This window comes from Loa loa (assembly GCF_000183805.2).
Source record: "Loa loa unplaced genomic scaffold supercont3.94, whole genome shotgun sequence".
Classification (NCBI taxonomy): domain Eukaryota; kingdom Metazoa; phylum Nematoda; class Chromadorea; order Rhabditida; family Onchocercidae; genus Loa; species Loa loa.
Genome location: NW_018108274.1, coordinates 195904 through 213895, shown reverse-complemented (window position 1 = coordinate 213895; position 17992 = coordinate 195904). Strand labels below are relative to the sequence as shown.

The 17992-nt window shown below is 32.9% G+C and overlaps 1 protein-coding gene across 1 annotated transcript; it reads left to right on the top strand.

Moving 5' to 3' along the window:
* Window positions 1–1029: 1029 nt before the first annotated feature.
* LOAG_17569 (hypothetical protein) lies at window positions 1030–13220 on the top strand (the record flags this gene model as incomplete). The annotated part of the gene is made up of 5 exons (XM_020450229.1): window positions 1030–1128; window positions 10551–10688; window positions 10963–11123; window positions 11471–11636; window positions 12952–13220. Coding segments are annotated over 5 exons (604 nt in total), but the record flags the coding sequence as incomplete, so codon positions are not given.
* Window positions 13221–17992: the final 4772 nt, after the last annotated feature.

Here is a 17992-nt window from a genome sequence, read left to right as displayed (position 1 = left end):
GAACATTCCTCACTTCTTGGTCATTTTTGTATCAGATTTAGTGTCTGCATAAAACTATTATATTTCGAAGATGCTGAGTGTTTAAAAATGGAATATTGATCAATTTTGAGTTGCAATGCCATTAGTACGATTTCCTGTTAATCCACTTACTCTTAGCAGGCAGAAGTAGTCTTGAGTTGAATCGATAGTAATATTATTAATATATTCGAATTCAGATCAATAATTTTCATTATACTACCAATTTTAATAATTCCAGTTAATTTAATTTCTTCCATCTTTTTCATTTCGTTCCTCTTCCATATGAAACTTTCCAAGTAATTATTGAGTGCGTTTTTTTTTTCGCGAAAAATCACATCTTTTTCAAACTCCAAAGTTTCAACTTTTAGCCACAAATTCTGATTCTCAATAAATTTTATCAAAATAACGATTATATTGCTGGCGACTACCTATCATGCGCAAACTATTTGGTCATTTCGGGAAGAAAAAACTCAAAAAGTACTGCCATTTTTCATCATACTGTATTGCTAATTAAATGCAGTTACTAATTAGAAAATACAATGAAACATTAACCGCAATAATTTTGTCAGTCATTTCAAACATTTGATTGCGGTCTGACCAACCATCTTTTAAATTAGAGAGTTTATTCGAAAAATCATCGAGCAATTAGGAAGTTGAATGAAGTGGATAGAAATGATGGACAGTGTTTTCAATAAAAATCGAGAACTGTCATCTACCTGTAGCGTTCAATAATATGCAAATTTATTTGAGATCAATCTCAAAGTAATTTGCATAACCCGAGAATCTCATTTTGGGGTATAAAATAGCATTTAATAGTAAGTTATTTGTACATATTGCTGACATAATACTGAATGATGGATGGCACCTGTTTCAATTCATTCAGGTTCTTTTTTCTCTGGTAATAATTACTGCAATGAATCAATATGATGATTTATTCTACGAGTTAGATTAAAATATAGATTATGAATTTTTGAAGAATTACAAAGTTTTGAGTATTTTTGATAGTTTCAGAGTTTCATTCGATGAGCAACGATTGAAAACTTTTGTTTACGACAAGGATACCGTTGATAGCTCATCAGAAATATTTCATATCAAATCACCTTTCACCGAGTTAGTTTATTTATTTGTTATTGCTAATGTTTAAGCTTCTTCTCACAGTGTCAGTTAATTCCTATTTTTCTCTTTCTCTGAAATTGCACTTCTTATTAAACCAAAATTTATCATGAAAGTTCAATGAATTAATTTGCAGCATTGCAAAGAATTTACCTCGCATCAATCATTCTTTTTTTGTTTCAAAAAAATTAGTTAACTAATTATTTAATCCAAAGTATAAGTAAGGCTTGCATTGGCCAGGTGTACTTAATTACTTTTCCCGAAGAAGGCTCATTGAATTAATATGTTTAATTCTCTCCTTGGTTATGCAATCTCTGATCTTAGGTGTACAACGTTCATCAATGTCTGAATTATGCTCAACTATATGAAAATATTGCCATCCCCACACTTCGAATAGTGTTAATCGCTGAATTTTGTTGAACCAAGAATTGATAAATTTACTTTTTAAGAAGCTAGTATCATTAGCGCGTGATATGAACTGTTTTATCATATCACGTAAAGCGTATCAGAGCTTCATTAATTTTTTAAAGTTAGAGTCTTCATTTATGCATCATCAATCTCCGTTATATAAATAGCAATATGTTGATTAACGTTTACGCACGCTTCACTTTGTTAGCACTAACCAGTTTGAAACGGAATACTATGACGTGGAGTGTAAAGTATTTACGTTTCGAACGTGTCGCTGTTACTATGCTGACAGTCATTCTGCGATGTTATTACCAAATAGTCTCGTGAGGAATACTCAAACTTCCATTTCATTTTTTTCCTATTTCTAAAAGTTATTTTTTAGATTAAAATGAAATACAATGTTGACATCTTTCCACTGCTCCATCCACAAAAGGACCAACCCATTAATACCTTCAGAATTCTCGCGCTCCTCTTAACATTACAGAATCAGGCCATACACATTGTGGCAGAATAATTGACAACCGATAAGGCCATTAATTTAGCTTCGAATTGGTCAGTTTTAAAATTATAATATAATGGAAAATAGAATAATTGTTTTGGCATTCAGCATTAATTCGACTGCAAAGTCTATGGATAACTTAAGACTATTCATTCAACGGAAATATATAAATATGGAAGGTTAATGTGTTATTCTCACCTCAAATGTAAATGAAAGGTAAGTGCACCGTGATGCAAACCGATCTAAGGGAAAAACCGGTCGGTCTCTATTAGGGTAAGCATGTTTTATTGGAGCTGTACGACATTTTGCTGTACGACTCATTCACTTTCCATCATTTCATCATATTCTATTCTAAAACGGGCATGATCACGAAGTGTATGTTTTGCTTTTCCGCTTCAACCACTTCCAACATAAGTTAGGTAAGAAGTTAGATTTAAGTTGGGAGTTGGACTTCACTTTAAGCTAATTTATATAGCTGGAAAGAATTTTTTTCCCGATCTTTAATTTAGCATAAAATCAAAATCACAAATACTTTTCTCAATTCCCCAAAAACTTGAGAAAAAAAACTCTATTTTTTGGTTTCAATGAAGTTATATTTTTATTTTCATGTCCACAAAAGATAATAAAGCAAATAATTAATTGTCACCCTTCAAATATTTCAAATCAGTGAAGCTTGTTCATGAAAAAAGGAATGATATTTTTGAACTTTATGCAACAATGGGTGAAAAGTTTTTCTGTTATCTCATAGACTCAATTATCCTTTTGGCTCTATTTGGTTTTTGTTTATTGAAACAAATCCTTCCTTTTCTTTGATGTCTTTCTCTAAAGCATTATTGTGATTAGTTGACAAGAACAAATCAACAAATAGTATGGTTGGTAATGCCACTTTGGGAAATGCTATCGATGTAACGATCGTTATCTGATCTAACTTGAGAGTACTTGAGATTACATTCATTGTAGTAATATTTAATCTTCGAAGAAAGAAGTTTCAAATTTTTGCCCATATGTCAATTACTCGACCGGATTCATTATCATTTACTATTTAGACCGGATTGATTATTACTGATTATTTCATGTTTTTCCTTCTCAGTTCATAATTTTTCATATCATTAAAACTTTTTTTGAAATTATTATTAGTATAGGCTATTTGAAAGCGAATAAATATTTTCTCATGATAAATTTCAAAACTATTCCATAAGTGGACGAGAGTGACCAGAAAGCATTAGAAGATTCGTCTAATTCTTTTCACTCTTTCTTTTTGCGCTAAAATTACTAAGATTATACTTCATCATTTTTTCTTTTTCAAATAATAGATACTAATAAACAGGAGTATCATCCGGAAAATAACCTGATCAAACAAACATTCAACATTCAACCAATACTTCATATTTTACCACTTACCACATTGTCCATCATGATATGCGGCACTTACTGTGATAATTTACATAATTAATTTAATGAATGCATGCATAGTATAATTTAGTCTAGAAGTTTCTCAATGAAGCAATTCAATTTGAAACCGGATGAAATACCACAAATATATTTTGGAATTGGTGCAAAAAAAAAGAAAAAAGGAAGGATAAGAGTTTTAGGCTGGTAAAGAGGAGAGTAATTGCATTTCATTTCATTTACTCTTCTGATAAACATCTCCACATCACATAACATCTCTCTATCAGTCATCATTGGAGAGATGGTTCGATCCATTTCATATCCTCCTACGTAAACAACTTCATCCTATTTCACTTTATTTTCCCTCTCATAAATTTGGCGCACTTCGTATTTATAACGATCATTTCGATCATTTATTTTTCTTTTTTTTGCTTTGCTCATTTCTTCTTCAAGTAGTTCAGCTCTGTAGACTCACTCTTCTATCGTCAAACAAATCACGCAAAGCTCTGATGAAGCAGTGGTAAGTATAATGATGTAATTATATGCATTTTTTAATTAATGTGTTTTTTAAACTAATTCGTTGGTATGTTTTAATTAAGATTAAATTATATCACTGATGACAAACAACTATACTTTAATTTTGAGAGAATGAAGAAATAAAAGTAACATTTCAACAAAAAATTAGATGAACAATACAGCAAATATGATCATTTCATATAGCGACCTGATCAGTTTTCCACTTGGAGTTCACTGAATTACCTTACTGACAATTGCATAAATGCGTGTTGCCACACTTTTGTTCAAACTTGTTCGAAGTGGATTATCTAAATTTACTTAAATCTAATTTCATTCTACATTTCTCTTATGCTTAACTTTTGGAAACCCACACTCTATCCCGTAATATTCACGTTACTCTGCCCCAACTGTAACCAAAGATACGATGATAAGATAAGAAGATGATAAGTGATTGGTTACGTTCACCTTCTAAAGGTGAATATGCGCAATATCGTTACTTGCATCTCAAGTTATCATCATTACTTTCCTATTATTGCGATCTTTCTTTCTCTCTCTCTCTGTCTCGCAATTTCCTCCTTTTAATCCTTGAAAAAAGTGTTTCTTAATTTAAAGATGAAAATTTCGTTCCAATTACGAATCACATGGCTTAATTCCTATTGGCATATATTTATTGTTTATATTACTCTGATAGTCATTTTATATTTTATGAAGTTTTCACAAAAAAAAAAGAAAAAATGGCTAATCATAACAGATATCATATATCATATCATACCATGGGAACAAACTTTTAATGGGAGGAAAAAATTTTTAATCCAATGGGTTTGAATTTAATGAATTTCAGATATCTCATTCTGGATATTTCAATTAATTCCACAAGGCATTTAATAGAAGTAGATTCAAGCTAACTTGAATGCTACTTTCAATTAATGTAAACTGACGAAAGCAATAAATCCATTGAGATTTACTAGCAAGCAGATGGCTCCAAAAGCATAATGGATTTTTCGTCTTCTGTTTATAGATTCCGTTTCCGGATGAATTTTAACAAGCGTGAATTGTTTGAATCGTGAATTATGACATCGTTTGTTTAAATCCTATGCTTTTTTTAGGTTGACAGAGGGGTCCTCTGAAATTCGAATTTTCTTTTTCGTCTTCCTATCTCCTTTTTCGCTATCTAGATTCATTTCCTAATCTGTAAACTCGATTGTAATGAGTGGAAGGGACAAGGAAGAGATGACAGACAAGGGAAGGAATAGAAAGACAAGGAAAACATTTGGATGAGTTGTTGTTGTGTCATCTGTATGAAATTTATGTTTTTACATATGCCGATTATTCTGAAATTACTACTAATCCATTTCCTTGTCTGTGAAAAATTCTCGTCATTTTATTTTTATACATTTTTACTATATTTGCATATCACGTGAGTTCAAACGCTGGATACTGCATTCAATCTGATCACAGATCAATTAGTTGTCCTAAGTTTTTTTCTCCTACTTTCTAATCTTTAATCTCAGGTTCGAATGTAATTTAAATATAACCAAATATAAGTTAAACCTTGTCTTTTCTATGCCAAATATAGATAAAACAAGGTTTAACTCGAAAGAAGACAAGAGATGGAATGAACTGACATTGTATGGGTCAGATTAATTTGACAAAGTGACTTAATTGAATGTAATAACTAGATTCTCAATATTTTAATTACTGTTATTGTTTTGATCATATCGTCCATCATATTTGTATCACAATTTCAAATGCTTAAAAAAATTTCTGAAGTTTTGAAAAATTTATTGAAACTAAATATTTATTTAAGAATTTCGAATAATATTCTTTCTCGGTAATCTCACACTTCGAAGTAAATGTATTACTGAAATATTCTTAGGATTACGGATTTTCTCAAAATAAAAGTCGGATTTTCCGGAAATGATTGAATAGTGGGACTTTTATAGTCTTAGAAAAAAACTTTTAAGCTGTTTGTTTGCGGAATGGTCAGATCAACTTCTCTTCGCTTCTTTTGATTCATTGGAAAATTTGTTTTTGACACAGTGAAAGGAAAATAAGAGTTGTATAGCAATTGATACAGATATGCAGTGATACAGAGGACAAATCCGCTCGCATTCATGTAATCATATAAGAGGATAGACGGATAGGCGGATTGTGATAGATTATGTAGATTTAATTGCGCTTGGTTCGGGAATCATTATATGCACTGTCTACACGAACAAATTCTAAAAAGAGTTAGAAATGAGGTCACCATTGTGAGATCTAACGAGCTGTTGACATCGGGATTGATTAGTCATGCGTATTCAATATTATCCGTTGCAGTTAAATATGGACGTCCTAAAAGAGGCTAACGTTGCTTGCTATATTGAAATGTTTCATTTGGCTGATTAGATTACTGATACCAAGATACGATATACCTTCATTTTGTCATCTTCAAATTATTACAAAGTATTGAGGTCAAATTCCAGAGGAATTTTCAGACATTTCAGACATCAAAATTCTCATTCTATCTTGACTGATGAAATATTCTAAGCTTGATATTCTTCCGATACCAAAAACAATCTTGCATTCCATCATTTCAAATCTTTGCCAATAATTCAAATGAAATACCACGGCTATTTGTACTGGAATGATAAAATGGAAGCAGGAGGTGACAAATCGAAAATGCGTCAGTTGTCAATCATTAAATTATAATTTGAAGTGTAATGAAGCAGTTTGATAGCTTAATATTACATCACCTTAATGGTTGGCCCTTTTCTCTCATCAACTTGCCAACTTGGCTCTTTTCTTTTGCAGTAATTCTTGAAATGAGTTTTTAAGTTGCTTTTATATAATATCTCTGCGTACCCATTTTAGCAATTCGACTACTGCTGAATTTTAGAAGGCTAGTTAGAGAGTAACTTCAACAATCCAGTCTTTTGACTTTTAAATCATCTTGGAATCATTTTGGCTAATGGTTGTAATATAAGTGTCAAATGACATGAAACTATTATTAAAGAACGATCACTCCTTCTTACTGCATATTATAATAATAATTTGTTAAGAATCAGTAATGTAAATAAGTAATTAAAAAGGGGGACAAACATAAGCCTAATATACTTTAAATAATGTTTGATTAAGGTGCTATAATCATAGTTTAAGGCATTTTAAAAATCTTCGCTCACACAGTTTTCTTTAAACCTAATAAGGTATATCCAATTTTTAAACTTAATATCTTATTCTGTCCGATCGATCTTATTTCAATGAATAGATGCAGTCCATTCAGAAATTTACTTCGAAAAATAATCAGTAAGTTTTATCTGCGCATCTTTTCAAGATATCGAATCAAATGAGCTATAATAAGGTTAACGCTTTATCATTAAGTCTCGATTGGATATGCCTTATCAAATTTCACATCATTAACTTGTACATTTTGACATCCACTTGCTTCATATGCAAAAATATCACCTTTCTGATAAATCAATCAATATAGCTTTGATTTGAGGAGAAAAGAAGTAAATGAGCCTATGAATGCAACATATTACAACAAATCTCAATGCACAGAGTTCAGTCTGTCCGCTCTGATCGTCCACCCGTCTGCTTTATAAGTCATTGAATGTGTGGAACAGCTGCTCCTTGCTCCTATCCTGCTAACTGAGCCCATTCTTCTTCTCTTGGCCTGGCTTCATCTTTTCATTCTTCCTTCAGGAAATTGTTTGCTATCATCAATCTACCTGCACAGTACAGCAACCATCTCTCTCTCTCTCTACTCTTCCATGTACAACTAAACAAACTATTATCAAATTTTCCTCTCTTCTACACTAACCAATCCATCCTTCCATCCATTTCAAACTTAAACATTCTTTTCTTCCCGTACCAAATTGAATGTAAGCCACAAGATGTCTTCACTTTTCGAAAATTTATTTTTTCCCATTCTTTTTTCCCTCTCACATCTTCTTCATCCTTAATTACTCGTCCATTTCTTTCATCTCCTCTTCCATTTCTTTGGTCTTGGCCAGCTTTGTGCCAAATAACTTAGACCCTAATGCCGATGCATGCATCTCTTTGTCACCAAATTCTGTAACAATGACAACAACCCTCTTCTCTTCATCTTATTCTCAATCTCACTTTGCATTTCTCCTCCCACTCAAAATGTACACTCCTTCAGTTCTTTCGTTAAATACCTAAGTCTTTTCCAAAATATTTGTTTATTTGTTCTGATAATTTGTTTATTTACTTTTTTCGTTTTTGTTTCTTTCATTTTGCCGCATTTTCTTTCTCTTTGATTGTTTTGCACCAATTTCCCTTCCAAATGATGTTAGATTCCTTGGCTAATTGCTTGGAAATGAAATAGAATTTCAAACTTGTCATTCATCTGTTTGAAATAAACAAATTTTCGTGTACATTTGTTACAAGTGATTAATGATATGCTAATTTCACTTTCGTTTCTTCCCTCTAATGGGTATTTATACGATGAATAGTAATTAAGTAAATGAACTAACTGATAAAAATTATTTCACTTTTCCCAGAAAATCTTCAAACAGCCCAGATATTGACAACAATTAGCGCTGCTTTGAGATTATCTAAAAGTAAGTTAATTAATGAAGTGAGAATACCTTGAAGATGTTTTCTTATTAAAAAGAAGGAAGATAATCACATAAATCTTTATTTCGCTACCAACTGCTATAGCAGCGCAGATGTATTAATTAAAGGGTAAATAAATATTATGGGATAAATAACGGGAAACAATGATCGGAGTAGGATAGGAAGAGATATGAATGCGCAGATGTTACTACATTTGATACTCAGCTTTTCAGCGCAAAGTAAAAAATGTAAAGCAAAAGGGAATGGATGAAAAATGAAACTTTGTAATTTATTAACCAATTTCAAGCGCAAATGACTTGTAAAAATAAATTATTTCAACTTTTCCATCATTAAGAAAAGGCAAGAAAATATAAACTGGGATGTATTTGATGTCATACAAAATGTTTTACATCTATGCGTAATTTTGATTGCACTCAGAAACTCTTATAGGCTTGTTTTATTTCAGAGAAAATATTATAAGGGCAAAGGGTAAATTGGATGGACAGACTGATGAATGAAATTATTTTGCAGGAATGGGAACACTTGTTCCTACAGGCTATTCTTTTGGAGTGGAAGGGAAAGAAGGACGGTTAAGAACCGTTTGCGAATTAATTCCTTCATTTTAGCTTCTTATTATGGCATTTTTCATATTTCTCAAACCGCGCAAGATACGCAAATGTTCTGGAACAGGCTTACTAGGCTTTGGTTAATATCATCCCGCTTTAGGTCTAGTATTGACAGTGAAAGTAATCATTTTATGAACGGATAATCCTTTCCTCTCTACCATGCAAATTTACATCTCAGTGAAGCCATAGTACCTCAGCTTAATGTTGCGCACTACCCTCTGCGCCTGTGTGCACATCTATGCATCTATATATGTGGGTGTATGTGTGTGTGAGACCAGTTAAATTCATCACTTGTTCTTCATAGTCTCAAAGCATTGTGTTCATCAAGGCCTACTTCCAAAGCTTTGGATATGTCCCCATTGCGCCATTCAAGCCTAGAGACCTAGGTCTCTCTATAAAAGTTAAATATCTGGGATCTGAGCTGAAATTAATCTCACAAGCAGTTTGGATACTATCCTTAATGTCAAAGTATGTTGCAATCAGTTGAATTGATTTCATCACATTTCTGATCATTCATATCCTCCCAATATCTCCTCACTTGTATTTCCTGTCCTAGCTTCGTTCACTTTTCTTATTTATTTCCATTTCCACGCATCGTTTAGCTTCTTTGCTCAGCTATTAAGTCTCTCTCTCTCTCTATAGATTGTCACTTAAATTATTCTATGTCCCTGGATCTATGTATGTGTGTGTGTCTGTATGTGTGTGAATGTAGGTACGTGTGTGTATGTGGTGTGTGCATGTATGTGTGTATGTATAGATGTATGTATGCATGTACGTATGTTTGTATGTGTGTGGCTTGATGGTTACATGAATGTGTCATAAATTTATCACGTAATGTTTATTGCAGGACGACTACTCGCTCATCCTCCACCTTCGTATTTGGAAATTTTGAATTTAAATTTTGAAATCGAAATTTTGAAATTTTAATTATTGTACGAAGATTATCTGGTATGAAGTTACTGTGAAATGTCACTATTCGTGATCTTCTTCTTCCCAGCATTACGTATTTTATATTCGAAAGATAGCTTCTATTTCTGCTGTTTTTTTAATATTATCCCATCTGACATGCTTTCTGTTGTTTCAATCTTTTAATATGGAAAAGATATATCAGTGAGAACATAGCGACAATACGGTAATATATACCATGATGTAATTTGGTAGTTATTTCGAAGAAAGCTGGCTAATAATGACTAAGTTTTAATGAAAGATATTAAGTTGGTCAGATGTCGATACAATAGGGTTTGTATGAATATGACTAGCGACATTTGCTGTAGTCAAGGTTTATTCGTATCTTTAAATGGAATAAGAGTTTAATGATCATTGGAAGTGGCCATCGTTGTTAACATGGAAAGAGAACTGTTCCTTTTTCCATGTTTTTATGTTTATGTTTTATGAAATTTCAAAGTTTGTTCATGTTTCAGTCCAGACGCACCGCCTAGTCGGATAACGGTTGTTGCGGAGGAATCGGAAATGCCGACAACGATAATGCCACCAGCACAAATTGAAGATGCTCAAAATGCAGCTGCAGTTAGTAGTCCTCCTCTCCCAGCGCTTATTAAGTTAGTTTAATTCTATCTTCATTTACGTAAGGCGCGACAGAGCTGGTTCTTTGGGACTTTACTGTGAGAGAACTCGTTTATACGTTACGTATCAGTACTGTGAGACGATCGTTTATACGTTGCGTATCAATACTTCCTGAATTACAGATCACTGTACATCAATGGGCATTATATAAATCATTCTATGTCACTCTCGATAACGTTCCTTACAATGAAAGAGACTTCTTGCTATTCGAAATCCCTAAGTGAATTAAACATAACGGGTCATTTTCAGAAGGGTAGAAAATGAATTAACTGATAATCCGTTTCGTCCAGAAGAATCTCTGTTTCATGAAGTTGATCCTATCGTGGAAGCATATAAAAGAAAACCTTATCCACCGTCGCTACCAGGTTCACCGAATACAACACCCATCGCTAATCAGGCATATTTAAACGGTATGTTTTACTAAATTTTCTTTTTTTCGATTATCTTCTCATACAGTTTTAGAAAATTTAAGATTTTAGGGTTTTTTGATTGCAGTAAGCATTATCAGTTGCTGTTTAATAACAAAAAATGACAAATTTCGAAACTGATTTCTAGGACAGGAGAGCTTTTGCCTTATAGGTTGACAGTAAAGTAGTCAACAAAAAGACCATTGTTAAAAAAGGGTAGCACGTAGATATGTTTAACAAATACCGATGGATTTCTAATGATTACTTTAAAGAATTTATCAAGACTGTATACTTTTGTTATTTAATCGTAATCGTACTTGTATGTACACACACACTGAAGAATATCTTAGATTCAGGCATTTCACCATCATCATTAGTACCGGATAAAGGAATGGAAGCTCAGGTGACGGGCACAGCACCACTGTTGAATAGCAATGATCGAGTTGGTATGGAAGATGGTATGGCTGATTTGCCAAAAGCTCGACAAGTGGAGTGTGTGCGCATCGAAAAAAAAAAGTGCGGTTGTTGTAATCTACAGTAGGCTTATTACTATTATATTGCATCTTTAACATTTTTCAATTCATCTATCAGCATTTCAACCACCACTGACTTAACGACTGAGGATGAGTTTTGCTTAGCAAATTACGGTACTAAAGTGTATTTGAATCATTCAGGAAATCCCTGAATCCTAAATGGATGCTAAGAGAAGGGAAAGATTTTAATCCATTCATCACCTGAAGCTTGCAAATGATAGTTATTCTCGATGATAAATTACTTCGGTGTAGTTTCACGGTGTGCTGAGTTAAGGAGGTTTGTGGTGGTGCAATGTTATGATGGACCCAAAGTATTGAAAATTTTTCTTCCATCTTTTTTTGCTCTAATTAACAGAAAAAAATTTTTATAGTATTTGAAATCTGGTAATAAATTTAATAGAAATTTAATTTCCGACCATAGCGGCAATGTTCGTCATTTTTTTTCTATTACCACTACAAAATTATTTGCATTGCTTTCGTTGCTGCTGGAAATGATCTCAATTAAGCTGTTTAAGGAACCAAAAAATTTAGTTTTCTTTCTCACTGTTTAAGTTTTGGGGATGGAATTGCACTGTAAATACTGAATCTTTTTTTGCATATTTTTGGCACAAAACCTTTAAAAAGCCCTCCCTTTAATACACCCTCACTTTGGTTTTTGCAAGGCCCATTAAGATCACTGGAATTTCTTCCTGCTATTGCATTAAACATTTTTCCATGGCAAGACTTAGGATAAGAAAGGGTGAAACTTTCCACTGGAAAATGTTTAGAAATCCCAACTTTAAAATTTCGGTTCTGAAAAGATCTTGAGGACGCATTGAGTATGATAAAGCTTGTACTGCTGTTTTTGGATTGTACACGCTTTTAACCTGATCGCCTGAGTCGAAAAATACCGATCACAAATATTCGAGGAACCTCGGCTTATTACAAGCACTGCTGACAAATTTGTCTTTCAACTGTCAGAAAATTTTTCCATCGCCAAGCACATAACCTCAAGTTTTTCCATGAAAAATCAATATTATTATATTTTACTGTTAGAAATAGTAGATTTTGGTTTTCAGAAGGTGTGTTGAACAATGTTTCTTTTTTGTCTGTTTTTCTGTAGCACATTGGATGCTAGAATCATGACAATTCTGTGGTCATTTAGTGGCTGCCTCGCCTATAACTGATGTGACTGCATGCCAGACGTGGCTAGTACTACGAACTCTTGAGTTGGGGTAATGGTTAATGAAACCTTTTCATTTAATCCATCTGCAATTTTTTTTTGCACCGATAAAATTTTACTTTTTTTTAAAATTTAGGAAGCGCACATCAATGAAGGGATTGTCATTTACCAAATAGTGTCGGCAAGGCAGTTCACACATACCCCAGCTTGGCTTTAATTATTGTGTTTGTGCCAAAAATATCGCCGAAGAATATGCAGTATGTAAAAAAAAAAAGGAATCAATGAATTCAAAGATATAGCGCTTCTTCCTTGTATTTTTTTTACCTGGAAATTGATCGTATTCTACGGTTGATCTCCATTTGAGCATATGATCGGGCTGGCAGACAAAATGGAGGTCGCAAATTCCAATCAGTTTATATGGAATCCACGGTGTTTTGCTACTTATTCGCTGTCGCCCGCACTTTTTTTTTCGAGAGAGAGAGTTGCTAATTTTCGTGCGATTTTTTGGCTCAGCTTCATGTCAGTGTTTATAGCTTATCTGTTTTGTTTATCCTGTCTCTTTACAAATTCGAATAGCTTTTAGTCAGTTGTTGACCGCTTGGAGCTTTTATGATTCATAAAAGTTATTCCTTGTGACCTCCATCCGTCTTGGAAATAAGGAAAAACTCTTTCGATTTCATGCAGTCGATTGACAGCTATTCTTCATAGAGGAAATGGGAAGAACAACCTGAAAACGAATTTCTTCATAGAGGAAATGGGAAGAACAACCTGAAAACGAATTTCTTCATAGAGGAAATGGGAAGAACAACCTGAAAACGAATTGGGAAAAAGTTTTGAAATTATTTTATCAGCAGCGCTTCCATCCCTTTTTTATCATTGACTAGTTTATATTAACAGATGTTCTTAATCTAAACTTCAAATTCAAGTTTTAATATATATCAATGGTCGAAGTTTAAATGCTGTCAATATTACTTGTCATTTGTTCCTTACTTCAAAGTTTTCCCTTTCCTTGAGGTTTCTTGGAAATTTCCTAAAAATGACTTTTCTTCTATTTTATAGAAATTTCCATCATCTTGTGCTTAAAAACTCCAAACAGAAAAGTTTCTGTTTTTCCAGGATTTTTAGAGGTCTGAGATTCTAAAAATTCTTGGATTTTCTTGGACACTCCTTCGACCATCGATGTTTGTAATATTTATATTGTTGTGGGTGAAATTTGTGATGATTAATTATGATTAGTTTTACTGGATATTTTATCTTTATCTTCCACTATTCCTATCATCTTTACCGTATTATATGTACACATATGACTATTTCAACCGTACATGAATTATACTCGTTGTATCAGAATTTCAAAAGCTACATGGGTGCTTGTTTTACCGTTATTTTCATATCTTCTCTTTGCTATTATGTGAAACTGAACATCAACTCATCTTGAAGCTTTTTGCTACAAGGAATGACCTGTATTTCCGTCTTGTTTTTTTTTTTTTTAAATTCAAATATTATTAATTTGATAAAGCTCAAAACAAGAGAAATTCTCGTAGATTCCCTCATGGAATTTAATTACTTCCTGGATAAAAGCGAAAACTAATCTACTGTCATAGCAATCCTAGGATTGCCTTCATCTGTAGAGTGCGTAAGAATGGGAAAAGGGATGGCGGTGCAGGTTTCCAGGATTACTACTCGAATCTGAACCGAACAAGTCAGTTTCATATGCCGGTACCATCGGTACTACTGCAACGTATAAATGTAATCTTCGTGCTCTGTTGCGCCTTATTTTTCTTTCATCGTTGTTTTATATTGTTTCATTTGCTGCCTTTCTAAAGTGAAATTTGTGAGAACGATATGTTATGAATGAATTATAGGAGAGAGAGGATAAGAGAAAAATGATTTCCATGAAGAAAGGCGGAAACGACGAGTAATTTTTTACATCATTTCCATTGCTGCGCATTGCTTTATGAGCTTTTTATGTTTGGCAAAAATCTGTTCTGTAATTCTGTGCCGGAGATTGTTTGACAGAAATTAACTTTTGTTTTAATTCTTATCATAGCTTTTAATAGTATTTTCATTCACGGAATTTGCTTTCAGTTTACATTCATTTGAAAGTTCCAAATTAATTCTAATAGGGAGCTATAACAAGTCCAGTAAATATTTTCATTGCAAATTTAGACAAAACATGTTAAATTTGTTGAGTTTTCCTCGAAATGTATATGAAACAACTCCATGGCATATATCATGTTGGTTTTACATACCGGTGAGCAACCTATTGTTTCTATTACTTTTCCACGTTTCCTTCGATTTTAACATTGTATTGTTATAACTGATAAATATCTCTATATTTCTGCTACGCTTTTATACATAAAGTTACCTTAAGTAATGCAGCACATCCACACATCCGCTCAATGATAAGACAAATAATTGCCATACCATATCAGTTCATTTACAAGTGGTAATGCGACGCCTCTTATTCATTCATTCAAATGCAATCTAATGAACGGGTAAGATAGAGTGTTGAATTTGTCAATCTCCTTAGCAAAATTGACACTTAGTCCAGTACAGACAACGGACTATACTTACTGTCCGATTAGTCCTTGTCTGGATCGGAGCTCTAGTTGGCAATTATATCTAACAGCAAAGTGTCATAGAAGAGATACGACCAATCAAATAAAAAGTGTGACCCTAAGTAAATGTATGAGAGCACAAAGTATAAAATCCATTCTGTAATTTAAATTTGGAGTTATGATTTCAAGTCACACTCGTGAAACGAAACAGTTTGGAATAATCCTCGTGCTACACCCATCGAAATCTAAATTTCAATACTGGTTTGCGAGAAATATATATGTCACAACAATGTCGTGTTTCGTTCCGCATCTGGTGCCATACCTCAAATATTCAGATATACAGCATATTAGAGTAAGTCATGAAGTCATCCAGTATCTTAAATACAATCAAATATTTTTGCGGAAGTAAATTGATACAAATGAAAATGTCTTTCATAAGGAGCACAGAAGTAAAATTGTCACCTAAGGCGCATAGTGACATTGTAATTAGTTGTATCCAGTATTTGAAACAATAAAAATGACATACATAGTCTGGGAAAACTGTCAACTTATGCTGACATTATATCCTCTCCCGTTTGTTATTTGTGTAAAAGTGAGTTGAACAGGGAGGATAACTAAATAGTATTTGTGCCTGTCAAACGACACATATATATGATGACATCTGAAGTCAGTGCATACTGTTAGTTAACTCCAGGATGACATTATATTTCAGGACTAATTTCCACCGATTTTAATATTAGGATATAAAGGAACTAGCCAGAAAACACTTCATGTCAAAAGCCTAGAAGTTAATTGTCGTAGAAAGTTCATAATGTCACTTTCTGTCTCATCTCTCCACTGTGACTCATCCTAATTCCTTTTCTTCTCCCTTCCAGTAGGAGAAATGATTTGAATCTATACTGTTTTCAAGATGTCATCGATCAATATTTGACATCAATCATTTTATTGGAGCATAAATGGTAGACCTGTTATTCCATGTTTGGACAAACCAATATACCACCTTCCTTAATGTTTCAAAAGCTTCCTCCAATATCACTGATTTGGAACTTAATTGTGAGTTCAGACTTATAAATGAATGATACTTTTAATCTTTATATAATGAAAGGAGTGAAGTTACCTGGAATCGGACACTTATTGTCCATTTATCCGACTCATTTTAATTCCTTTCTTCTGAAACTACATTGAACTGTGAGAATATTATATTGATGTCCGTGATTATCTGTGATAAAACTGTATGATAGCATTACGGAAATGATTAAATGTATCACTGTGAATTCAGGAAATATTTTATCTGATTTCAAAATGCTTTTGAAATCAGATTTTACAGCTAAAACTGTAATAACTTTTGTGTGCCCTTTAGAAGACTAACCACTCTTTTTTTTCTTTTTTGAAAGACTGATCTTCTAGGCATTTCCGATTTTGAAGTTTGAATTAACGTTGAAATGGGATGGGAAGGATTTTCTCGATGACCCCATGTGTTGTTGGGAAATTGTTTTTCTTTTCTTTGTTGAACTCGTTCCTCGGCGATACAGATTTATTCGGGAGGTTATATTGTTGTACAATATTACTAGTACAATCTTACTAGTTAACAACAAAAAAGGGTATAAGATATGTATGTATATAACACGATGAATTGGTAAGCAATGACAAATGAGTTATACAAAAAGCAAGTAATATGATCAATTAACAAACTCCTTGTCGTTGCCTTGGACAATAATTTGACTGTTGGTTAGTTGATAGGTCGTTGAGTTGGGAATATGTTACGGAAACTGTATTTAGTGAATAGAAGAATATCGTAGTTTGTTGTCCAATGGTACGGATAGGCGAAGATATCGTCGTTTGTGGTTTATACGCGGAGGATAGGCGAAGAGGATGTATCGTCTGTTTGATTATAAAAACTGAACTCAACTGTATAGCTCGGGATTTTTCCATATATATATATATATATAAGGATTAGGGAGGAGCTTTGTAAGCTCCATCGGGGCTATTATGGAGGTATAGCTACCCTTTGGCATTGTCCATTGTGTAGGTACTGAGACGTTTTTGTTTTACGCTGTCCATTGTTAGCTTATATCCACTTCATTACTTTAGTTTTACAAGATTTTATCACCCCGTTTGTTGGATATTGTGGAAATTTTGTTTGAATGTAGCTTTAATTTCCATAATCCGGCAGAAAATTTGCATTATGAATTTCGGAGTTTTTCCGACATGTGTCATCTTTGGATTGAAAAAGATATTTTGAGATCTAAAAGTAAACAATTGATGATAAAAAGAACAGATATGATTCATTTTGATAGAAAATTGTGACTGAATTGTTTTATCCGTTATTTCATTCGGAAAAATCACGACGCTTATTCCAGAATGTTTTTCTTCATGTGTGCGGTGCTGAATAATTCTACTTGGTGACTTCACCTGCTTTAATCTTCATTCTTTGGATATTTAGCGCAAATATTCATAATACAGTTCATAATTCATAATACAGTTGTCAGTTCTTCATAGAATCTTTCTGAGGCTTAATCTCTTCCATTATACGCATATGTATATATATATATATAATATACAAATTATATATATATATATATATATATATATATATATATATATATATATATATATATA